The sequence below is a fragment of the Xenopus tropicalis genome, chromosome 2 (assembly GCF_000004195.4).
Source record: "Xenopus tropicalis strain Nigerian chromosome 2, UCB_Xtro_10.0, whole genome shotgun sequence".
NCBI classification, from domain to species: Eukaryota; Metazoa; Chordata; class Amphibia; order Anura; family Pipidae; genus Xenopus; species Xenopus tropicalis.
The window spans coordinates 174,679,656-174,705,621 of NC_030678.2; the positions used below are offsets into that span (position 1 = coordinate 174,679,656).

General features: G+C 45.6%; 2 protein-coding genes and 1 pseudogene across 5 annotated transcripts in view; 1 reads left to right on the forward strand and 2 right to left on the reverse strand.

The window, feature by feature from the left end:
* The window catches only part of LOC116406442, a 954,163-nt pseudogene that overhangs the window by 210,258 nt on the left and 717,939 nt on the right, over nucleotides 1-25,966 (reverse strand).
* On the reverse strand, nucleotides 4,414-24,494 carry wdr73 (WD repeat domain 73). Of its 2 annotated transcripts, XM_031896315.1 has the most exons (8): nucleotides 24,388-24,494; nucleotides 19,107-19,174; nucleotides 18,940-19,028; nucleotides 14,388-14,476; nucleotides 10,789-10,856; nucleotides 9,088-9,249; nucleotides 6,900-7,265; nucleotides 4,414-4,762 (listed from the first exon to the last, which is right to left on the reverse strand). In XM_031896315.1, exons 1-8 carry the CDS (start codon nucleotides 24,432-24,434, stop codon nucleotides 4,515-4,517), a joined length of 1,137 nt encoding a protein of 378 aa, XP_031752175.1. In that variant the 5' UTR covers nucleotides 24,435-24,494; the 3' UTR covers nucleotides 4,414-4,514. The 2 variants fall into 2 exon arrangements, with proteins under 2 accessions (XP_031752175.1, XP_031752176.1); XM_031896316.1 differs by lacking the exons at nucleotides 14,388-14,476; nucleotides 24,388-24,494.
* The window catches only part of piwil3 (piwi-like RNA-mediated gene silencing 3), a 31,564-nt gene continuing 30,356 nt past the window's right edge, over nucleotides 24,759-25,966 (forward strand). Inside the window, exon 1 of one of the 3 annotated variants that reach the window (XM_031896275.1) lies at nucleotides 24,759-24,861. The gene's annotated coding sequence lies outside the window, so the exon portion shown is untranslated. The remainder of the gene's footprint in view (nucleotides 24,862-25,966) is intronic. The other 2 variants (XM_031896274.1, XM_031896276.1) reach the window with 2 other exon arrangements.

Genomic DNA, 25,966 nt, shown 5'->3' on the forward strand with positions numbered 1-25,966 from the left:
TATTAGCAGTCACTGAGGGGTTCTGTGCCCATATAAAGGCACAAGGCTGCAGGCTGAGTTATACAGGGAACTCTGAGTATCACTCATGTATTATAAGGGATAATGTACCCCCTACTGTAAATGATAAGGATATTAGCAGTCACTGAGGGGTTCTGTGCCCCCCATATAAAGGCACAAGGCTGCAGGCTGAGTTATACAGGGAACTCTGAGTATCACTCATGTATTATAAGGGATAATGTACCCCCTACTGTAAATGATAAGGATATTAGCAGTCACTGAGGGGTTCTGTGCCCATATAAAGGCACAAGGCTGCAGGCTGAGTTATACAGGGAACTCTGAGTATCACTCATGTATTATAAGGGATACTGTACCCCCTACTGTAAATGATAAGGATATTAGCAGTCACTGAGGGGTTCTGTGCCCCCCATATAAAGGCACAAGGCTGCAGGCTGAGTTATACAGGGAACTCTGAGCATCACTCATGTATTATAAGGGATAATGTACCCCCTACTGTAAATGATAAGGATATTAGCAGTCACTGAGGGGTTCTGTGCCCATATAAAGGCACAAGGCTGCAGGCTGAGTTATACAGGGAACTCTGAGTATCACTCATGTATTATAAGGGATAATGTACCCCCTATTGTAAATGATAAGGATATTCTTAATATTGTTTACTATTTTCAGTAGATAATATAACAGAAGGGGTTTCCCTATGTCCCTATTGGCCACACAACATCAGTGCACATTACAAAAGATTTACAATATACATGAACTGACTGCTATCAATATAGAAGCCAAAATGTAAGCAGAATCCTCATGATTCCCATGGAAACCAATACCCAGCCTGCCCTGGGCTAGAGAGGAAGGACTGAGACTACTAGAATTGATTAAACCTACTCGGGGCATTACTGAATATATAGAACTAACCTACTAACCCAGGACTTTCTTATTATATGGCATTATTATAAAAGCACTGAGCGGGGTTGATTACCTTTATATTAACTTTTAGCATCATGCAGTGAGTGCTGTTCTGAGACAATTTGCAGTTGGTCTTCATTTTTACTTTGCAGTTTTTGAATCATTTAGCTTTTTGTTCAGCAGGTATGTGGTTACTAGGGTCCAATTTAACATAGCAACCAAGCAGTGGTTTAGAAAAGAGACATGTATATGAATAGAGGAGGCCCTAAACGGAAAGATAAGGAATAAAAAGTAACAATAACAATAAAACTGGAGCCTCACAGAGCAATAGGGTTTGGCTGCCGGGGTCAGTGACCCCCATTTGAAAGGCAAATAATTCAAAAACTATAAAATAAATAATGAAGACCAATTGAAAAGCTGCTAAGAGTAGGCCATTCTATAACGTACTAAAAGTAAACCTACAGGGGACCCACCCATTTAATGATCATCCCTTATTAATATACTGACAGTTATACACTGATTGCCCAGTCATTCACACCCTAATCACAGTTACCCCAAAGCAGTGGCCCATAATAACAGTATATTTATAGCCCGGGGTAGGAGAGCCAAGCAGACACGGGAAGAACATACAAACCCCAAGCAAACTGGGCCTCGGTCAACATTAAAGGGAAACTAAACCCCCAGAATGAATACGTAACCAACAGACAGTTTATATTATGTTAAGGGGCCTATTAAAGAATCTCCCCAAACTGGAATATATATATCTGTAAATATTGCCCTTTTACATCCTTTCCCTTGAGCCGCCATTTAGTGATGGGCTGTGTGCTCCCTCAGAGATCAGCTGACAGGAAGTGATGCAGCTCTAACTGTAACAGGAAGTAGTGTGGGAGCAAAAGGCAGAACTCTGCCCATTCATTGGCTGATGGGGCCTAGCATGTATGTGTGCCTTGGCTTGTTTGTGTGCACTGTGACTCCTATGATCCCAGGGGGTGGGGCTTAGTACTTAAAATGGCAGTTTCCTATTTAGGATTACCCAATACCCAATACATACTGCTAAAAACTACTATATATATATATTTATATTATTTCCCTACATTGTATAGAGCAATGAATAGTTACTATTAGTAGTGAATAAGGGTAACTCGATGCTTTATATGAATGCAGAACGTTATACACTGTCATGGAAACTACTGTCGCTTTAATAAACTGCTTACACCCCCACGTGGTCTGCTGTAAGGTGGGATGGGCCTAACAGATCCCTAGGGATCTAGAGGTATTAGTTCCGCCTTTGTGGGTGGGACCCCATTTGAAGGGGTAGTTCACATTCCAATTAACTTTCAGTATGACATAGACATTGATTGCAATTGGTCTTCATTGTTTATGGTTTTCCAGTTACTGTATTTAGCCTTTTGCTCAGTTTGGGATTTCAGCAGTTATCTGGTTGCTAGGGTCTTGTTTGCCTTAGCAACCATACTGAGGTTTAAACAAGAGACTAGAATACAAATAGTGAGGGATTGAATAAAAAGATAAATAACAATAAAACTGGAGCCTCACAGAGCAATAGGGTTTGGCTGCCGGGGTCAGTGACCCCCATTTGATAGCCGGAAAGATGTAGAAGAGAAAGGTGAATAATTAAAAATTTATAAAAAATAAATAATGATGACCAATTGCAAAGTTGCAACATACTAACAGTTAACTTGAAACAATGAGAAACTCTATCTAGTATAAGTAGGGATGCACCGAATCTGCCCAAAGTATGAGTAAATCCCTACGTGTGAGTAAATCCCTACGTGTGAGTAAATCCCTACGTGTGAGTAAATCCCTACGTGTGAGTAAATCCATAAGTATGAGTAAATCCCTACGTAGGAGTAAATCCCTACGTAGGAGTAAATCCCTAAATAGGAGTAAATCCCTACGTAGGAGTAAATCCCTAAGTAGGAGTAAATCCCTAAATAGGAGTAAATCCCTAAATAGGAGTAAATCCCTAAATAGGAGTAAATCCCTAAATAGGAGTAAATCCCTACGTAGGAGTAAATCCCTACGTAGGAGTAAATCCCTACGTAGGAGTAAATCCCTAAGTAGGAGTAAATCCCTAAATAGGAGTAAATCCCTAAGTAGGAGTAAATCCCTAAGTAGGAGTAAATCCCTAAGTAGGAGTAAATCCCTAAATAGGAGTAAATCCCTACGTAGGAGTAAATCCCTACGTAGGAGTAAATCCCTAAGTAGGAGTAAATCCCTAAGTAGGAGTAAATCCCTAAGTAGGAGTAAATCCCTAAGTAGGAGTAAATCCCTACGTATGAGTAAATCTGAAGCAACTGGACTCGCTGAGCCGTTTCACTACTCATCCGAGCAGATTCTTCAGTTCAACTGACTGGTATGGGAAACCCTCAGCGTATAAACTCCTCCACTAATCCAATCACAATGGCACTTTGTAACTCTATAGCAGGGACCCCCAACCAGTAACTCAGGGGCAACATGTTGCTCCCCAACCCCTTGGATGTTGCTCTCAGTGCCCCCAAACCAGGGAGTTATTTTTGAATTCCTGACTTGGGGGCAAGTTTTGGTTGAATAAAAACAAGATTTCCTACCAAATAAAGCCCCTGTAAGCTGATAGGGTGCATAGAGGCCCCTAAGCAGCTAGGGTGTGTGTGGCTGCCAACATAGCAGTCTGCCTATGGGGCTGAGATATAAACAACAATATATAAATGCAATAAAAATGTCTTTTGTGTATAGAGCAGAGCAAATATCTCCGGCCGTTGCTATGTCCCAGGGCCTGTTATTGTAGCCCCTACACTGCCCCCCCCCCCCCCCGCACTGCTCCTCCAATCCCACAATCCCTCTGCAGCTCTCTATTCACTTGCCAATAAACTCCATTAACTTGTGTTGTTTTCCTTCCTCCTTTCCGCTGCGCCCCCATATCACTCGCCTGCATTTCTGTATCTTTTCCTCTCCCCAGCGGCACGGCCTGACCTTATCTTTCCAACTCAGCGCTTTCCTGCGGCCCCAATGCTTTCCTCTTGGCTCTTCCACAGAAACACTTCTCCCTGCTGCAACTTGAGACAAATGAGAGATAAACTGGGATATATCTTCTGGTTACTTGGGGTTCCAACAGCATTAGAACCCCAAATGTAGCACCAGCTTTTCATTGATGTAAGTACAAGGGCGGCCATATGGGGTCGGACTGATATTGATCAGGAAGGACCATTGGGCTGTTAGGAGGTTCTCTGCTACTATTCTAATCATTGGCCCAGCCTGGCAGTGAAAGGGTTGTATTACTGTGCAAAGACTGCTGGGTAAGAGGTATGTAAGAGAAACTAATCCCAGCACCCCCTGCATCTAACAGCCCCCCAAGATAATTAAGGTAGCTGCCTATTCCCAAGTACAGAAGGTAAAGCTTCATATCTCCTATTATATTGGGGCTGTCCAGCTGTTTATGAACTACACCTCCCAGCCTCTGTATTCATTTGTATATAAATAACCCCCCAGTAATCAGTCTTCTGTATAAAAGGCGGCACATTTAATCGCAGTGCATTAAAAAAACACAGTCATATAAATGAATGACACAAGAACCAACACAATATATCAAGGAGTAAAGGTTAGAGCTGGGTTCCATCATGTTCCGGTAAGTCTGACCAGTTCCAGACATGTAAGGAGCCGTCGCTGGCTGCAGATAAAACAGTGCGTTCTTTCCATGGGTGCCATGAATGGGCTGTAACTATTGGCTCGCTTCCAGCTTCACTTGCCCCCATGACAGAATGCCCTCTGTGTATAAACAGCGCCTCTCTTTCCTTCATGGCACAATCCCACTGTTTCGTGTCAAAGATTTGCACTGTGCCCCCGAAACCTGGATTAAAAAACAAACAGTAATTAGTGGGATGAATATGGGGAAACCACTGAGAGCACCAACAATAATCTCAGCATTTTCTTTTTACAAAAAAAGTAAAAATGCCACTTTAAGGGTGAAGACACACAGAGCTACTTAGTAGCAGCTACTTGTCATGGCTACTAAACACCAGAAAATCCCCTGCCATAGACAATACTGAGAATTGCCCCTGCTAAACACACAGAGACAATTATAAGTTAATTATCAGCATTGTCTGTTTCTGCAGCATTGACAAGTAGCTGCTACTAGTAGCTCTGTGTGGCTTCTCCCTAAGGGCAAAGACACACGGGGTGATTAGTCGCAGCAACTTTTTGAAAAGCCGCAGCGACTAATTCGCATGACAAAATTGTGCGCACGATTTGTCGCGGTGACGCAATTGTACTCTATTGGCGGAAAGTCACCGCAAATAGTTGCTGCGACTGAGTTAATTGAAAGTCACGGCGACTAATTGCCCTGTGTGTCTTAGATATAAAAAGTAGCTTTTAGGACAGTTAAATCAGTCCTTCGTCTATCTCTCTGATCAGTTTTCTGAAGGGATGGGAGGGGCCTATTTTGAACCTGACACACTGAGAACTTCCTGTATGCTGACATCATCACTCCCAGGCTTTGCCCTTACTCAAATCTCATTGGTTAATTTCTCCCTTGCAATGACAGGCAAACAGACTCAGCATATCCCTAACATACTGTTAGATTTAATACTCTCTGTCACAGGCACAGGAAGCAGTGTCAGACTGACAGGGGACACAGCCAATAGGAGTTAAGCCTGCTGCCAGTACTATGTGTGACATCATATAAGGAAATAAAAAAGCAGCTGTAGTGTTTATAGGGGTCACCGACCCCCCAGAACAGGGTCTGTGCAGAAGGATCAGCAGAGGGAGGACTCTGAGGGGAATATCTCTTCAGCTGCACAGTTTTTGCTACTATTTATATGGCCAAGATTGTTCTATTAGTGTGAATGTACCAGGGTGTACAGCCCCCTTAAGGCCTGCACTCTAGACCCTAAAAGTATCAGTACAGGGCACAGTAATAAGCTCATTTCTCATTGTACCCTGCTAACTATTAAACTCCAGGGGGTCCACGTGTTACATCTGTCTCTTAGGAAACTTAAAAGCACCAAGTCCCCTGGATTTATGAGAAGTGATACAAAGAAATGAAGTTAAATTAAATGTTTAATGCATTGTATTGTCCCTCCCTCACTTTCAAGATGGAGGAGAGCTACAAGGAAAGATAACTGATACCATCCTGGGTTTGGCCAGGTATACAAGGAACTATAGATCCATATAGATTAGGCGGCTTTGCTTTTCCTGGTACCCATTCTCCCTAGCTGTTACTTTGGGCATATGTCCCAACTGGCCCGATCTTCGCGGGACAGTCCCTCTTTTGACAGCTAAACCCGTAGTCCCGGATTCTTACTGAAATGTCCCTCATTTCCCTTTGATCTCCTGCACTGAAGCTAAAGAAAATAAAAATTTAATTAAAAGTAGCTTTTAGCAGAGAGCCCAGAAATCTTAATAAGCTTCACCTGCACTTAGATACAGTGTTTCTCACATTTAATTAAATAAGTGGCTTTTGGCAGAGAGCACAGAAATCTTAATGAGCTTCACCTGCACTTAGATACAGTGTTTCTCACATTTAATTAAATAAGTGGCTTTTGGCAGAGAGCCCAGAAATCTTAACAAGCGTCACCTGCACTTACATACATTGTTTCTCACATTTAATTAAATCAGGGGGCTTTTGGCAGAGAGCCCAGAAAGGTAAAAAGCCCCCCCTGCACTGAGATACAAGTGTAACTAATAAGCTAAACAGGTCTCTTGGGGGAAGTGAGACTCGCAGCTTAAAGGGCAATTTCACCTTTTTCAGCAAAACTGTAATAACACATAAAACAGGACCCCAAAACCCCCAGAAATGTGTTCAAACTTTAAATAACCTGCCAAATTTAGTCAAATGGGAGTGGTATTTAGGGGGTGTGGTCACAAAAATGGGAGCGGTCAAATAAAAATTTGCCGTGTTACATGCAGCATTTATTTTTGTCCCTCTTTCTATTTTGAAAATGTTGGGAGGTATGACCTTGGGTCCGTCACTTGGAAGAAGCCATTACCTGAGAGCGAGATGCAGTCGGACAAGGCAGGGGCCCAGCAGACGTTCAAAAAATGTTCCGGAGCAGCAGGTTTGGGAACGCGGCATTTGGCACATTTAAGAGGGGCGCTGAGGTTTCGGGCGTCGGTGAGACATACGTGCCCCTCGGCTGAAAGGCTTGCAACTGTGGAACAAGCAGCTCCCTTCGAGGGGTTAACTGCTGCGCACCAGGCGGCGCTAGAGAGTCCATGTTTGCCCACACTGCCCTCACAGGCTGCCCCGGGCATCCGCACATCCGCCATACACTGCCTCCCGTTCCTACAGCACACAAACACCGTGTAAGGGTCCAGGAAACCGAGGGTGCTGAGGGCATCGCTTCCGGACAGGCCTGGGGGGGCACAATAATAGCTTTAGGAACTTTGGTTTTTTTTGTAGCTGCTTATATGGGTCCCTTGGACCGATTCGGTAGCTAATCGGCCCGTGTATGGGGCAGAAACGAGGGGCCTGCCCGACCTATACCTGGCCTGAAATTGGCCAGATATCGATCGGGCAGGTAAAAAAATTCAGTCGGATCAGGGACCACATTGGCTCGTTGATGCAGTCCCCGAACTGACTGCCCCATTGCTGCCATTATAATTCAATCGATTGGCCCCAGGCACAAATGATCGAATTACCCTACACGCTCCCAGATATCGCCCACCCGTAGCTGGGGATATAGGGTGAAGATCCGCTCGCTTGGTGATCTCGCCAAGCGAGCGAATCTTAATGTGTATGGGGCCCTTAAGTGTTCAGTTAGCCAAGGGGTCCACACTTTGCCAAATTTTTGGAGACATCCTCTGCTTAGGTATGTTAGGTGGTATAGGGGGAGTGAGCTGTTAATTAGGTCGATCCATTGTCTTTTTTGGGGGGGGTTGTTCTGATTTCCATTTAAGAGTTATTAATCTCTTGGTTTGTATAAAGAGAAAGCACAGTAGCGTTCTTTCAGCTGTGGGGGGGGGGGGGTTGTGTCTTCCACTTGATTAGGTAACAGTAAAGTTAAGTCTAGGGGTATTATGAGTGCCAATAAGCGGCTGATTTCTCCAGTTATTTTGGACCAGAACCTATTAATTAATGTGGGCATTCCCACATCATGTGTATATAGTCAGCATTTTGGGCAAGTGTCTGGGATATCTGCGTTAATTTGGTGGGATATTGTAGGGGGAGACGAAGCCCGATATATTGTAGATAATATTTAGGAACTTTACCTGAAATAGGGGATGGGATTAATACACTCTGTATCTGTGTGCCACAGTTCTAGACAGCCAAGCGCAATCTGGAACATTTCCAGGTGTTTTACAATAGAGGACAGGGGGCCCCATTTAGTGTTTAATCCTCCCAAAACAATGTCACTTGGCCAAAGCCAAGAATTTATGAGCTTAAACCTAAGTGGCACTTAGAGATAATATAAGCAAATATAACTGGCTGTGCCCTTTGCGAATGCTATAAGCAGGCCGTCAGTACGTGTTATCCAGCAAATATTGGCAAACATGAGCAGGTACAAGTATCTGCCTGGCAACTGCAGCGGAACCCTATGGGAGGCTTTACTGGGCTGGGTTGGTCACCTCTGAGTTAACTTTAAGTATGATGTAGAGAGTAATATTCTGAGACAATTTGCAATTGGTCTTTATTTTTTATTATTTGTGGGGTTTTTTTGTTCAGCAGCTCTCCAGTTTGGAGTTTCAGGAGCTATCTGGTTGCTAGGGTCCATATTACCTTAGCAACCAGGAAGTGGTCTGAATGAGAGGTTGGTATATGAATAGGGGAGGGGCTGTACAGGAAAATAAGTAATAAAAAGTAACAATAACAGTAAAACTGGAGCCTCACAGAGCAATAGGTTTTGGCTGCCGGGGTCACTGACCCCCCAATTATAAAGAGTCAAAGAGAGCAAGAGGCAAATAATTCAAATACGATAAGAAATAAAAAATGAAGACCAGTTGGAAAGTTAAGTTATACAAAGTTGGTCTTCAGTTAACTAAAAGGTGAACCACCAGTGTAACAACTTCTATAACTACTTCAAATCATGGCAGTTAATAAAGAGTCGTTACTTTTGCCTTGTTGCTTAGGTAATTACACTCTAGCAACCAGGCAGTAGACATTAAAAAACAGCAAATTATCGTACAATAGTGAAGGGGTGAATTACACCTTTGAACACACAATCAAGCAGTCAGTACCTAAAGTGTAAATCCGTTTTGTGGATTGGATCTCTGTAAGGTGGATGCTATTGGCCTGCGACCCGTGCAGAATCTGGGGAGGCGCAGAGGGTGTAGTGGCGGTTCTGGTCCAGGTTTCATTCCCGGCGTCAGTAGGGAGGGTGCTGAGGGGCACAATGACATCTACACGAGAACAATTGTTATAACATTAAAAATCTTAACTCTCAATGCAAAACGGAGAATAACCAATCCGCACTACTACGGACTTTTTCAGAATACAAATCACAGCCCTGTGCTGTAGTGTTCTAGGGGCCTTGAAAATCTAATCCCTATATCTCATCTCATTTACTGAAGGTGCCCATATAATGCCAGCCTTATTTGGCCCTGCGCTTGGGTGGCCAAACCAATATCTGCCAAATAAGGCCGATCTGATTGTTGGCACTGCAGACCTAGGGAGCCAATGCGCTCTGTATCCAATGGGATTTTCTAAACTGCCCAATTTATATCTGCCCGATTTTCAGGTCACATAATAGTAGGCACACATTGGGGGTTCCCCATACACCAGCCGAGCTGATAGCTTTAATCAGCCAGTGTATGGAGGGCAAAGGGCAAAAAATCTGCACAATTCTCTATATTGTTGTTCCACTCAGGGCTGTATTTAAGCCCTAGGCTTCTGGTGCATGTGTAACACTGTATGCCTACTGCACGTGTGCCCCAGGATAGGATATACTGGCAGGGTAACATTTTTTTACAATTTTTTTGTGGGTTACCCCCCTGAAACTGCTGCTGTTCCCATGCAGGTTCCCAAGCTTACCCCTTATGGATACTCTTTATTCATTATATCACAGTACCCCTTTTAATCTGAGTTCAACTATACACGGCCCCTTGGACCGATTCGGCAGCTAATTGGCCCGTGTAGGGGCCGAACCGAGGGGCCTGGCCGACCAATATCTGGCCTGAAATTGCCCAGATATCGATCGGCCAGGTTAGAAAATCTAGTCGGATCGGGGACCGCATCGGCTCATTGATGCGGTCCCCGAACCGACTGCCCCCAGGGCCAAATGATCGAATTCGCCTCCATGCCTCCCAGATATTGCCCACCCGTAGGTGGGGATATCGGGTGAAAATCCGCTTGCTTGACGACATCGCCTAGCGAGCGGATCCCGTGTCCCGTGCCCGTGTATGGCCATCTTAACTCGCTAATGACATTTGCCCACATCTCTATATAGTGATTCCCAATTTGCGCACATATGTGAGCCAACGTACATTGTTTGAGTATATAGGAGCTCCTCCCTTTTTTTGAAGTTTGTCCTTTTATTTGTCCTTTATAAGTTGAATTTCCCTAAGGCTTTCATGCACACCAGGATACCCCCTACCATATCTTTTATTGCCTCTGAAATTATAATTGGAGATAATCCAACCAGTACCACTTAGATTGTAAGCTCTATGGGGCAGGGACCTCCTTCCTACTGTGTCTCATACCACATGGCATATATATATATATATATATTTATTGTATTTATTTATTATATCACTTGTCCTCCCTGTGTGTATTCTGTAAGACTGTACAGTGCTGCATATCCTTGTGGCGCTTTATAAATAAAGTTATACATACATATATACATATACCAAGAAGAAACAGGATAAAACTACCCAAGAGCCTACAGAAAGGGCAGGTTTGCAGGATTTCCGCAAATGATTTGAAAATGCTCAGCGCCTCACCTCTGTCTTCCGGCCCTATCTGCCAAACCCGCAGAGGGCAGCCCGTCGGCCCACTCGTTACTATCAGGCTGTAGAAGAAAAAGAAAAATATCACTTAGAAATTCTGATTGAGCACAGTATGATCAAGCCAAAGTATGGGTTTCTTACAGAATCCTAACATTTAGTTGTAGCAATGTAACCAAAGCGTTAGATTATTTACCGGTTGCTCTATGTTACCCTCAATGGGAGATGCCATTCTGCATTATCTGCCCCCACTAAAAAAATGGTAGAATCCCCACAACTTGTGAAAGACTCATGTTGCTGCCCCTGGTGTATTATTATGTTATTAAAGGGGATACAAACCCTGCTGCCCAGCGCGGCTCAACCCAACGTTACTCAGTTGTTACTGGGCTACAAATCCCACAATAATGTAACATATAATGAAGCTTGGGGCATGCTGGGAGCTGTAGTCCAGCAACATCAGGGCTGTATTCTTAAAGCAATATTGCCCAATAAAACTTTCCCCCAAATCCCCACAGCCAGCGACTGCTTTAACATGCGAAAAATCCTCCAATGAGAATCCCAGCTGATGTGAGTAAATCCGGCTCCCTGTTCTCTGTTCCTGCAATTGGAGTTGGGAGCAATAAGCACAGTTTCCCAGCACTGAACAAGTCTGTCCCTTTATCCCCATGTCTGATTCCTGTGCCATATAATGAGGGGAGAAAATGCCATCATTATCTCTATATGTAAGGTACCAGCAAGGGGCCTGACACAGTGCTGGGAATCAGCATTCTCACTGGGCAGTTCTTTTGCATTTATAATCAACTTATTTATCAGTACAATTCTCATTGGGGAATTTCCTTGCATCTATAATGATGGTTTTTGGCAACTTCTATAGCAAAACTAGGGGGCGCCGTGGGGCAGCATCATGGCTGGGTTTGTATATATATGTACTTTGTGGCTTTTGCTAAGAATGAAACGTACAGTCGCCATCTGCCCTTTGAATTAGGCTCCGACAGTGCAAGTGGGTTCATTAATGGCCTCCGGTAGCCGAGAGGATCCCAGAAGGGAACAGGGTGTGTGCTCAGAACAGGAAGGATTGGGAGAATGCTCAGCGATTCCTGTTGATGTTATTTAATAGAAATAAAATTCCCACATGTTCCTGCAATGTAATATATCACTCCAGTAGGGTCCCACGCCGGCCAGTGCAGCAATTGGTCTTCATTTTTCATTATTTGTAGTTTTTTAGTTATTTCATTTTTAGTTCAGCAGCTCTGCAGTTTAGAGTTTCAGCAGCTATTTGGTTGCTAGGGTCCAAGTTACCTTAGCAACCAGGGAGTGGTTTGGATGAGAGACTGGTATATGAATAGGGGAGGGGCTGAATAGAAAGATAAGGAATAAAAAGTAACAATAACAATAAAACTGGAGCCTCACAGAGCAATAGGGTTTGGCTGCCGGGGTCAGTGACCCCCATTTGAAAGCTGCAAAGAGTTGTAGGACAAAGGCAAATAATTCAAAAACTATAACAAATATATAATGAAGCGCCGGAGGACGCAGGGGAGGAGACGCAGGAGGAGCCGGAGGACACTGGGGGGAAAATTAAGGATGCTTCGGGGGCCCTGGAGGAAGAATGAGGATGCTGGGGGGGCGGGGAAGCTGAAGGATACTTGGGGGGCCCAGGAGAAAGCAGGAGGATGCTGGGGGGCCCTGGAGGAAGCAGGAGGATGCTGGGGGGCCCTGGAGGAAGCAGGAGGATGCTGGGAGGGAGCTGGAGGATGCAGCAGGATGCTGGGGGGGAGCAGGAGGATGCTGGGGGCCCTGGAGGAAGCAGGAGGATGCTGGGGGGCCCTGGAGGAAGCAGAAGGATGCTGGGGGGCCTAGAGGAAGCAGAAGGATGCTGGGGGGCCTAGAGGAAGCAGAAGGATGCTGGGGGGCCTAGAGGAAGCAGAAGGATGCTGGAGGGGGGAGCTGGAGGATGTTTGGGGGGCCCAGGAAGAAGCAGGAGGATGCTGGGGGGGGAGCTGGAGGATACTTGGGAGGAGCTGGAGGACACTCTAACTGCCCCCTGGCTATCTCTAACTGGATGAACCAACGCCACCTCAAATTCAACCTAACAAAAACTGAACTAATGATCTTTCCGCCTAAGCCTGGCCCTACCCCCCCCCTTTTCTATCTCTATTGATGGCACCCTCATCAACCCCGTCAATTCGGTGAATTGTTTGGGGGGGATCTTTGACTCCAGTCTCTCCTTTTCTAACCACATTAACACCACTGTCAAAACCTGTCACTTTTTCTTACACAATATTGCCAAAATTTGTCCCTTTCTTTCTACTGTAACAGCTAAGCTGCTCATGCACGCGCTCATCCTATCCCGACTGGACTACTGCAACCTGCTGCTACCCGGCCTCCCTAACTCCCATCTTTCCCCCTACAGTCTATATTAAATACTGCTGCCAGAATTCTCCTCCTTCCCCTGCTAAAGGCCTTATCGTGGCTCCTATTAAACAAAGAATATCTTACAAACTCCTTCTCCTAACCTTCAAAGCCCTCCATTCCTCTGCTCCTCACTCCATCTCTTCCCTTGTGTCTCTGTACTCAGATTGTAAGCTCTACGGGGCAGGGACCTCCTTCCTACTGTGTCTCATACCACATGGCACTTATATATATATATATACATATATGTATTTATTGTATTTATTTATTATATCACTTCTCCTCCCTGTGTGTAATTGTGTATTCTGTAAGACTGTACAGCGCTGCGTACCCTTGTGGCACTTTATAAATAAAGTTATACATACATACATACATACTGTACGTTCCCGGCCGACTCCTTCGTTCCTCGCAGAGCAATCGTTTGGTTGCGCCCCCACTAATACTGCGGTTTCCCGCCTTAAACCTTTCTGCCCTGCTGCCCCTCACATTGGGAATGCCCCCTCTGATTTCCTCCGGAGAGAATCCTCCCCCAGTCTTTTTAAAACTAAACTAAAAGACTCCCTTTTGGAGCACTCGCCCAGCACCTAATCTGGGAACTGGCACTTATATTGTAGTGTGACCCACTGTGACCTACAGCACTTATATTTGCCTATTTGTGTCTGTAAGTTACCCTCCCATATAGATTGTAAGCTCTACGGGGCAGGGACCTCCATCCTCTTGTGTCCTCGACTCTTAACTTAGTGCAGCTGTATTTATTGTTATACTTTGTATTTATCTATTATTATCTTATTAACCCCCTGTTTGTATTAATGTATTCTACTGTACAGCGCTGGGTACATAAGTAGCACTTTATAAATAAACATATACATACATACATACTGGGGGGGGGAGCGGGAGGAAGCAGTAAAGAAGAAGTGGGGAGTGGGCCATAGTATGAAGACACTGGGGGAGGACCACCAGTGTTTTAGTGGGCCCTGGGCTGGCACCAATGCAAAACGTAACCCCTGGCCACCAATGTTTTCGGGGGCCCTGGCTACCAATGTCTGTGTGTCCTTTGTATTGATAGGAGGAGTCACTGGGGGAGGGGCCATTGGGGGCATGGGAGGAGCAGAAAATTTTGTTGTGAGGGGCCCCATGATTTCTAATGGCGGCCCTGACTATATATACACAGGACATATATACAGTACCTGCTCTGAGGGATGTGTTTCAGGCTGTACACAGGCTCGTCTATAAATCCACCATGTTCCACCTTCAGATCCCTTTCTGGGCACAAACCCTGATGGGAGAGAAGTGCAGTGAGTGGGTTTATAGGGACACATAAGCTGTGAGCGACAACAGCAGAGAGGAAGGTGAGAAGAGCAATGTGATGACAGGAGCTAGAGGAGAGTTCTGTGCCTGGAACATAAAGCACTTGGACCTCTATATGGAACCTACGGAAAATGTGAGCAATAATCACATAATATATCTTTTATATAAACTCTATGGAAAGTTCCTATTAATTATGTTGTTAAAGCCCCACACACTGAAATAATGTTATTCTCTTCAGGAAACCTTATATTGTACTTTTGTCTGTCATGGGCTGCCCTGTTCAATATTCTCTGTTTAGTAACAGATACAGAAATCTAGTGCCCCCTGCTGAACTGAAACTGCATTACAGGAACCTGCCACAATCCCTATCATTCTGAACTGGGCAGCAACATCCCTCCAGTCTCCTTCATATAAAATACAATTTGTTACCCCAATGTTTCTATATATCTGTAACCTTGTTATGGGCTAAGGGGGCCCAGCCTGAAGGCCAGTTAGGGGGGGATTTGGGGTGAGTGCTTATTTGTGCCCTGGGTACCCCTGGAACTATAGCGGGGTGACTGTTACCCCAATGTTTCTATATATCTGTAACCTTGTTATGGGCTAAGGGGGCCCAGCCTGAAGGCCAGTTAGGGGGGGATTTGGGGTGAGTGCTTATTTGTGCCCTGGGTACCCCTGGAACTATAGCGGGGTGACTGTTACCCCAATGTTTCTATATATCTGTAACCTTGTTATGGGCTAAGGGGGCCCAGCCTGAAGGCCAGTTAGGGGGAGATTTGGGGTGAGTGCTTATTTGTGCCATGGGTACCCCTGGAACTATAGCAGGGTGACTGTTACCCCAATGTTTCTATATATCTGTAACCTTGTTATGGGCTAAGGGGGCCCAGCCTGAAGGCCAGTTAGGGGGGGATTTGGGGTGAGTGCTTATTTGTGCCCTGGGTACCCCTGGAACTATAGCGGGGTGACTGTTACCCCAATGTTCCTATATATCTGTAACCTTGTTATGGGCTAAGGGGGCCCAGCCTGAAGGCCAGTTAGGGGGGATTTGGGGTGAGTGCTTATTTGTGCCCTGGGTACCCCTGGAACTATAGCGGGGTGACTGTTACCCCAATGTTTCTATATATCTGTAACCTTGTTATGGGCTAAGGGGGCCCAGCCTGAAGGCCAGTTAGGGGGGGATTTGGGGTGAGTGCTTATTTGTGCCCTGGGTACCCCTGGAACTATAGCGGGGTGACTGTTACCCCAATGTTTCTATATATCTGTAACCTTGTTATGGGCTAAGGGGGCCCAGCCTGAAGGCCAGTTAGGGGGGGATTTGGGGTGAGTGCTTATTTGTGCCCTGGGTACCCCTGGAACTATAGCAGGGTGACTGTTACCCCAATGTTTCTATATATCTGTAACCTTGTTATGGGCTAAGGGGGCCCAGCCTGAAGGCCAGTTAGGGGGGGATTTGGGGTGAGTGCTTATTTGTGCCCTGGGTACCCCTGGAACTATAGCAGGGTGACTGTTACCCCAATGTTTCTATATATCTGTAACCTTGTTATGGGCTAAGGGGGCCCAGCCTGAAGGCCAGTTAGGGGGGGATTTGGGGTGAGTGCTTATTTGTGCCCTGGGTACCCCTGGAACTATAGCGGGGTGACTGTTACCCCAATGTTTCTATATATCTGTAACCTTGTTATGGGCTAAGGGGGCCCAGCCTGAAGGCCAGTTAGGGGGGGATTTGGGGTGAGTGCTTATCTGTGCCCTGGGTACCCCTGGAACTATAGCGGGGTGACTGTTACCCCAATGTTTCTATATATCTGTAACCTTGTTATGGGCTAAGGGGGCCCAGCCTGAAGGCCAGTTAGGGGGGGATTTGGGGTGAGTGCTTAATTGTGCCCTGGGTACCCCTGGAACTATAGCGGGGTGACTGTTACCCCAATGTTTCTATATATCTGTAACCTTGTTATGGGCTAAGGGGGCCCAGCCTGAAGGCCAGTTAGGGGGGGATTTGGGGTGAGTGCTTATTTGTGCCCTGGGTACCCCTGGAACTATAGCGGGGTGACTGTTACCCCAATGTTTCTATATATCTGTAACCTTGTTATGGGCTAAGGGGGCCCAGCCTGAAGGCCAGTTAGGGGGGATTTGGGGTGAGTGCTTATATGTGCCCTGGGTACCCCTGGAACTATAGCGGGGTGACTGTTACCTGAATGTTTCTATATATCTGTAACCTTGTTATGGGCTAAGGGGGCCCAGCCTGAAGGCCAGTTAGGGGGGGATTTGGGGTGAGTGCTTAATTGTGCCCTGGGTACCCCTGGAACTATAGCGGGGTGACTGTTACCCCAATGTTTCTATATATCTGTAACCTTGTTATGGGCTAAGGGGGCCCAGCCTGAAGGCCAGTTAGGGGGGGATTTGGGGTGAGTGCTTATTTGTGCCCTGGGTACCCCTGGAACTATAGCGGGGTGACTGTTACCCCAATGTTTCTATATATCTGTAACCTTGTTATGGGCTAAGGGGGCCCAGCCTGAAGGCCAGTTAGGGGGGGATTTGGGGTGAGTGCTTATTTGTGCCCTGGGTACCCCTGGAACTATAGCGGGGTGACTGTTACCCCAATGTTTCTATATATCTGTAACCTTGTTATGGGCTAAGGGGGCCCAGCCTGAAGGCCAGTTAGGGGGGGATTTGGGGTGAGTGCTTAATTGTGCCCTGGGTACCCCTGGAACTATAGCAGGGTGACTGTTACCCCAATGTTTCTATATATCTGTAACCTTGTTATGGGCTAAGGGGGCCCAGCCTGAAGGCCAGTTAGGGGGGGATTTGGGGTGAGTGCTTATTTGTGCCCTGGGTACCCCTGGAACTATAGCGGGGTGACTGTTACCCCAATGTTTCTATATATCTGTAACCTTGTTATGGGCTAAGGGGGCCCAGCCTGAAGGCCAGTTAGGGGGGATTTGGGGTGAGTGCTTATATGTGCCCTGGGTACCCCTGGAACTATAGCGGGGTGACTGTTACCCCAATGTTTCTATATATCTGTAACCTTGTTATGGGCTAAGGGGGCCCAGCCTGAAGGCCAGTTAGGGGGGATTTGGGGTGAGTGCTTATTTGTGCCCTGGGTACCCCTGGAACTATAGCGGGGTGACTGTTACCCGAATGTTTCTATATATCTGTAACCTTGTTATGGGCTAAGGGGGCCCAGCCTGAAGGCCAGTTAGGGGGGGATTTGGGGTGAGTGCTTATTTGTGCCCTGGGTACCCCTGGAACTATAGCGGGGTGACTGTTACCCGAATGTTTCTATATATCTGTAACCTTGTTATGGGCTAAGGGGGCCCAGCCTGAAGGCCAGTTAGGGGGGGATTTGGGGTGAGTGCTTAATTGTGCCCTGGGTACCCCTGGAACTATAGCGGGGTGACTGTTACCCCAAGGTTTCTATATATCTGTAACCTTGTTATGGGCTAAGGGGGCCCAGCCTGAAGGCCAGTTAGGGGGGGATTTGGGGTGAGTGCTTATTTGTGCCCTGGGTACCCCTGGAACTATAGCGGGGTGACTGTTACCCCAATGTTTCTATATATCTGTAACCTTGTTATGGGCTAAGGGGGCCCAGCCTGAAGGCCAGTTAGGGGGGGATTTGGGGTGAGTGCTTATTTGTGCCCTGGGTACCCCTGGAACTATAGCGGGGTGACTGTTACCCCAATGTTTCTCTATATCTGTAACCTTGTTATGGGCTAAGGGGGCCCAGCCTGAAGGCCAGTTAGGGGGGATTTGGGGTGAGTGCTTATTTGTGCCCTGGGTACCCCTGGAACTATAGTGGGGTGACTGTTACCCCAATGTTTCTCTATATCTGTAACCTTGTTATGGGCTAAGGGGGCCCAGCCTGAAGGCCAGTTAGGGGGGGGATTTGGGGTAAGTGCTTATTTGTGCCCTGGGTACCCCTGGAACTATAGCAGGGTGACTGTTACCCCAATGTTTCTATATATCTGTAACCTTGTTATGGGCTAAGGGGGCCCAGCCTGAAGGCCAGTTAGGGGGGGGATTTGGGGTAAGTGCTTATTTGTGCCCTGGGTACCCCTGGAACTATAGCAGGGTGACTGTTACCCCAATGTTTCTATATATCTGTAACCTTGTTATGGGCTAAGGGGGCCCAGCCTGAAGGCCAGTTAGGGGGGATTTGGGGTGAGTGCTTATTTGTGCCCTGGGTACCCCTGGAACTATAGCAGGGTGACTGTTACCCCAATGTTTCTCTATATCTGTAACCTTGTTAATAAGAGATTTAATATAAACATAAATAAATAGATCTTCTGCCCAATTTTGAGTAAAACACAGCCTAACTGATATTCAGTGCTATGGGTGTGGGTGGCTAGAAGAAGGAAGCTTTGATTACACTGCCCTCTCCGAGAGGATCATGGCCATTAAACACATATACCAATGGCCTTAGGCCAATATCTATAAACCTACTGGATTTTCTTTGGCATGCAGTTTCTGTGGTATGAGCAACTGGAGGATTTCATTTCTCTTGGTGCCATCATATCCAGCTACGCAGATACCTGTGGGAGAGGGAAGGGTTAGTGACAGCAGATATTATGTGGGAGCGCACACAGGGTGGGGGGAATCTCAACTCTTACTTTTATCCCCTATCCACTCGACAACTCTTGTGGGATCCTGCAGCTCAAAGTCATGTAGATCCTTGTAACTAAATATGTAAAAACAGAAAAGGTGTCAGTAATGTTCCTGTGTTATAGCCCTGGAAAGATACTTTTTTGTTTATTTTTGACAGTGACAGTTACACATAACTATAAACCCAGTGAGAATGAGGAATGAATGGATATTGGGGAGTTGTATCAGGAGTCAGAACCAGCAGTGCAGGGAAGGGAAAGGGACAGACACAGTGACAGTTACACATAACTATAAACCCAGTGAGAATGAGGAATGAATGGATATTGGGGAGTTGTATCAGGAGTCAGAACCAGCAATGCAGAGAAGGGAAAGGGACAGACACAGTGACAGTTACACATAACTATAAACCCAGTGAGAATGAGGAATGAATGGATATTGGGGAGTTGTATCAGGAGTCAGAACCAGCAATGCAGAGAAGGGAAAGGGACAGACACAGTGACAGTTACACATAACTATAAACCCAGTGAGAATGAGGAATGAATGGATATTGGGGAGTTGTATCAGGAGTCAGAACCAGCAATGCAGAGAAGGGAAAGGGACAGACACAGTGATAGTTACACATAACTATAAACCCAGTGAGAATGAGGAATGAATGGATATTGGGGAGTTGTATCAGGAGTCAGAACCAGCAGTGCAGGGAAGGGAAAGGGACAGACACAGTGACAGTTACACATAACTATAAACCCAGTGAGAATGAGGAATGAATGGGTATTGGGGAGTTGTATCGGGAGTCAGAACCAGCAGTGCAGAGAAGGGAAAGGGACAGACACAGTGACAGTTACACATAACTATAAACCCAGTGAGAATGAGGAATGAATGGGTATTGGGGAGTTGTATCAGGAGTCAGAACCAGCAGTGCAGGGAAGGGAAAGGGACAGACACAGTGACAGTTACACATAACTATAAACCCAGTGAGAATGAGGGATGAATGGATATTGGGGAGTTGTATCGGGAGTCAGAACCAGCAGTGCAGGGAAGGGAAAGGGACAGACACAGTGACAGTTACACATAACTATAAACCCAGTGAGAATGAGGGATGAATGGATATTGGGGAGTTGTATCAGGAGTCAGAACCAGCAGTGCAGGGAAGGGAAAGGGACAGACACAGTGACAGTTACACATAACTATAAACCCAGTGAGAATGAGGGATGAATGGATATTGGGGAGTTGTATCGGGAGTCAGAACCAGCAGTGCAGAGAAGGGAAAGGGACAGACACAGTGACAGTTACACATAACTATAAACCCAGTGAGAATGAGGAATGAATGGATATTGGGGAGTTGTATCAGGAGTCAGAACCAGCAGTGCAGGGAAGGGAAAGGGACAGACACAGTGACAGTTACACATAACTATAAACCCAGTGAGAATGAGGAATGAATGGGTATTGGGGAGTTGTATCGGGAGTCAGAACCAGCAGTGCAGGGAAGGGAAAGGGACAGACACAGTGACAGTTACACATAACTATAAACCCAGTGAGAATGAGGAATGAATGGATATTGGGGAGTTGTATCAGGAGTCAGAACCAGCAGTGCAGGGAAGGGAAAGGGACAGACACAGTGACAGTTACACATAACTATAAACCCAGTGAGAATGAGGAATGAATGGGTATTGGGGAGTTGTATCAGGAGTCAGAACTAGCAGTGCAGGGAAAGGAAAGGGACAGACACAGTGACAGTTACACATAACTATAAACCCAGTGAGAATGAGGAATGAATGGGTATTGGGGAGTTGTATCAGGAGTCAGAACCAGCAGTGCAGGGAAAGGAAAGGGACAGACACAGTGACAGTTACACATAACTATAAACCCAGTGAGAATGAGGAATGAATGGGTATTGGGGAGTTGTATCAGGAGTCAGAACCAGCAGTGCAGGGAAGGGAAAGGGACAGACACAGTGACAGTTACACATAACTATAAACCCAGTGAGAATGAGGAATGAATGGAAATTGGGGAGTTGTATCAGGAGTCAGAACCAGCAGTGCAGAGAAGGGAAAGGGACAGACACAGTGACAGTTACACATAACTATAAACCCAGTGAGAATGAGGAATGAATGGATATTGGGGAGTTGTATCAGGAGTCAGAACCAGCAGTGCAGGGAAGGGAAAGGGACAGACACAGTGACAGTTACACATAACTATAAACCCAGTGAAATGAGGAATGAATGGATATTGGGGAGTTGTATCAGGAGTCAGAACCAGCAATGCAGAGAAGGGAAAGGGACAGACACAGTGACAGTTACACATAACTATAAACCCAGTGAGAATGAGGGATGAATGGATATTGGGGAGTTGTATCAGGAGTCAGAACCAGCAGTGCAGGGAAGGGAAAGGGACAGACACAGTGACAGTTACACATAACTATAAACCCAGTGAGAATGAGGAATGAATGGATATTGGGGAGTTGTATCAGGAGTCAGAACCAGCAGTGCAGGGAAGGGAAAGGGACAGACACAGTGACAGTTACACATAACTATAAACCCAGTGAGAATGAGGAATGAATGGATATTTGGGAGTTGTATCAGGAGTCAGAACCAGCAGTGCAGGGAAGGGAAAGGGACAGACACAGTGACAGTTACACATAACTATAAACCCAGTGAGAATGAGGAATGAATGGATATTGGGGAGTTGTATCAGGAGTCAGAACCAGCAGTGCAGGGAAGGGAAAGGGACAGACACAGTGACAGTTACACATAACTATAAACCCAGTGAGAATGAGGAATGAATGGGTATTGGGGAGTTGTATCGGGAGTCAGAACCAGCAGTGCAGGGAAGGGAAAGGGACAGACACAGTGACAGTTACAAATAACTATAAACCCAGTGAGAATGAGGGATGAATGGATATTGGGGAGTTGTATCAGGAGTCAGAACCAGCAGTGCAGGGAAGGGAAAGGGACAGACACAGTGACAGTTACACATAACTATAAACCCAGTGAGAATGAGGAATGAATGGATATTGGGGAGTTGTATCAGGAGTCAGAACCAGCAGTGCAGAGAAGGGAAAGGGACAGACACAGTGACAGTTACACATAACTATAAACCCAGTGAAATGAGGAATGAATGGATATTGGGGAGTTGTATCAGGAGTCAGAACCAGCAATGCAGAGAAGGGAAAGGGACAGACACAGTGACAGTTACACATAACTATAAACCCAGTGAGAATGAGGGATGAATGGATATTGGGGAGTTGTATCAGGAGTCAGAACCAGCAGTGCAGGGAAGGGAAAGGGACAGACACAGTGATAGTTACACATAACTATAAACCCAGTGAGAATGAGGAATGAATGGATATTGGGGAGTTGTATCAGGAGTCAGAACCAGCAGTGCAGGGAAGGGAAAGGGACAGACACAGTGACAGTTACACATAACTATAAACCCAGTGAGAATGAGGAATGAATGGGTATTGGGGAGTTGTATCAGGAGTCAGAACCAGCAGTGCAGGGAAGGGAAAGGGACAGACACAGTGACAGTTACACATAACTATAAACCCAGTGAGAATGAGGAATGAATGGATATTGGGGAGTTGTATCAGGAGTCAGAACCAGCAGTGCAGGGAAGGGAAAGGGACAGACACAGTGACAGTTACACATAACTATAAACCCAGTGAGAATGAGGAATGAATGGATATTGGGGAGTTGTATCAGGAGTCAGAACCAGCAGTGCAGGGAAGGGAAAGGGACAGACACAGTGACAGTTACACATAACTATAAACCCAGTGAGAATGAGGAATGAATGGGTATTGGGGAGTTGTATCAGGAGTCAGAACCAGCAGTGCAGAGAAGGGAAAGGGACAGACACAGTGACAGTTACACATAACTATAAACCCAGTGAGAATGAGGAATGAATGGATATTGGGGAGTTGTATCAGGAGTCAGAACCAGCAGTGCAGGGAAGGGAAAGGGACAGACACAGTGACAGTTACACATAACTATAAACCCAGTGAGAATGAGGAATGAATGGATATTGGGGAGTTGTATCAGGAGTCAGAACCAGCAATGAAGAGAAGGGAAAGTACAGACACAGTGATAGTTACACATAACTATAAACCCAGTGAGAATGAGGGATGAATGGATATTGGGGAGTTGTATCAGGAGTCAGAACCAGCAGTGCAGAGAAGGGAAAGGGGCAGACACAGTGACAGTTACACATAACTATAAACCCAGTGAGAATGAGGAATGAATGGATATTGGGGAGTTGTATCAGGAGTCAGAACCAGCAGTGCAGAGAATGAGGAATGAATGGATATTGGGGAGTTGTATCGGGAGTCAGAACCAGCAGTGCAGAGAAGGGAAAGGGACAGACACAGTGACAGTTACACATAACTATAAACCCAGTGAGAATGAGGAATGAATGGATATTGGGGAGTTGTATCAGGAGTCAGAACCAGCAGTGCAGGGAAGGGAAAGGGACAGACACAGTGACAGTTACACATAACTATAAACCCAGTGAGAATGAGGGATGAATGGATATTGGGGAGTTGTATCAGGAGTCAGAACCAGCAGTGCAGGGAAGGGAAAGGGACAGACACAGTGACAGTTACACATAACTATAAACCCAGTGAGAATGAGGAATGAATGGGTATTGGGGAGTTGTATCAGGAGTCAGAACCAGCAGTGCAGGGAAGGGAAAGGGACAGACACAGTGACAGTTACACATAACTATAAACCCAGTGAGAATGAGGAATGAATGGATATTGGGGAGTTGTATCAGGAGTCAGAACCAGCAGTGCAGGGAAGGGACAGACACAGTGACAGTTACACATAACTATAAACCCAGTGAGAATGAGGAATGAATGGATATTGGGGAGTTGTATCAGGAGTCAGAACCAGCAGTGCAGAGAAGGGAAAGGGACAGACACAGTGACAGTTACACATAACTATAAACCCAGTGAGAATGAGGGATGAATGGATATTGGGGAGTTGTATCAGGAGTCAGAACCAGCAGTGCAGAGAAGGGAAAGGGACAGACACAGTGACAGTTACACATAACTATAAACCCAGTGAGAATGAGGAATGAATGGATATTGGGGAGTTGTATCAGGAGTCAGAACCAGCAGTGCAGAGAATGAGGAATGAATGGATATTGCGCTTAGAATTAGATTTTCTCTCCTTGGGAACAATTGTATTTGTTGGGTTTATATCCCCTTTAGGTGCCGTGACTGCACTGACACAATCCGATCACATGTTTCTTTCTTTATCAAACAATAAAGCAAAACCCAGAAGCAAATGCACTCACAGGCGAATAGACTCCACCAGCCACTCTTCGTACTCCTCACTCTCCATGCCGGATAACTAGGAGCATTCAAGCGACCAATCCGAAAAGCGAAAACGAAAATCTACTTCCGGAATGCGGCGGCCATTTTTATATCTGGACTATTACCCACCAACATTGATTTCGTATTGTTTGCCTTCACTACCGCCGCCGCCGCCATATTTGTTTTGGGAAATGCTTGGTTAAAACGTTTCAAATTAGTTTTTGGAAATGCTTGGTAAAAATGTATCATATTTGTTTTGGGAAATGCTTGGTAAAAAAATGTATCATGTTTGTTTTGGGAAATGCTTGGTAAAAATGTGGTTTGACAGCTGAAACTAGTTTGATGACGTAGGTTGGATGGCGGGATGGTTGGCTCACAGTGCGCATGTGCAAGACTGAGGCGCTAAGGAGTGGTGCGCAGTGAGTGAGAGCTTCGTGTGTGGAGCCGCTACACAGGTCAGTCAGGGAGAGAGGCCTGGGGCAGAGTGAGTGCTATAGTCTGGGGCAGTTGTAAGAAGGAGGCAGTGAGGGGATTTATAATATTAGGGTATTTAGACTTATCAGGGGCCCCTTGGGGTGTGTGGGGGGAGGGGCGATTTCTGTGAGTTCAAACCCAGTGGCAGTTGATCATCACTGAGTGGGAAATGCAAGTAGCCACCATTTTATCTAATGTGCCCTGGTCCCAATAAGGATTTCCTCATTTAAAAGGGGTTGATCACCTTTGAGTTAACGTTTTGTATGATTTAGAGAGTGATCTGAGACAATTTGCAGTTTGTCTTCATTGGTTGCTAGGGTCCAAGTTACCTTAGCAACCAGATGGGAGACTGGTATATGAATAGGGGAGGGGCTGAATAGAAAGATAAGGAATAAAAAGTAACAATAACAATAAAACTGGAGCCTCACAGAGCAATAGGGTTTGGCTGCCGGGGTCAGTGACCCCCATTTGAAAGCTGCAAAGAGTCAGAAGAAGAAGGGAAATAATTCAAAAACTATAACAAATAAATAATGAAGACCAGTTGAAAAGTTGCTTAGAATAGGTAATTCTAAAACATGCAAAGGGTTAGCTTAAAGGTGAACCGCCCCTTTAATGGATAATTAACAGTTAATTGTCGGTGCTGTTTGTACAGCTGGTCAGAACCCAGGGCCATGGATCTTGCCAATTAGACTGCAGTTTGTGCCACACAGGGGCCCAGAGAACTCGTATTGTCAGCAAATCCCAACTGGCTAATGTGTGGCATTAAAGGGAAACTCAACCCAAAAACTGTTCTTTGGGAAATAAAAGAACCCGTAGCTTTCCCATATACATTCAATAAGTATTAGTAGTATTAAAGGGAAACTCAACCCAAAAACTGTTCTTTGGGAAATAAAAGAACCCGTAGCTTTCCCATATACATTCAATAAGTATTAGTAGTATTAAAGGGAAACTCAACCCAAAAACTGTTCTTTGGGAAATGAACCCGTAGCTTTCCCATATACATTCAATAAGTATTAGTAGTATTAAAGGGAAACTCAACCCAAAAACTGTTCTTTGGGAAATAAAAGAACCCGTAGCTTTCCCATA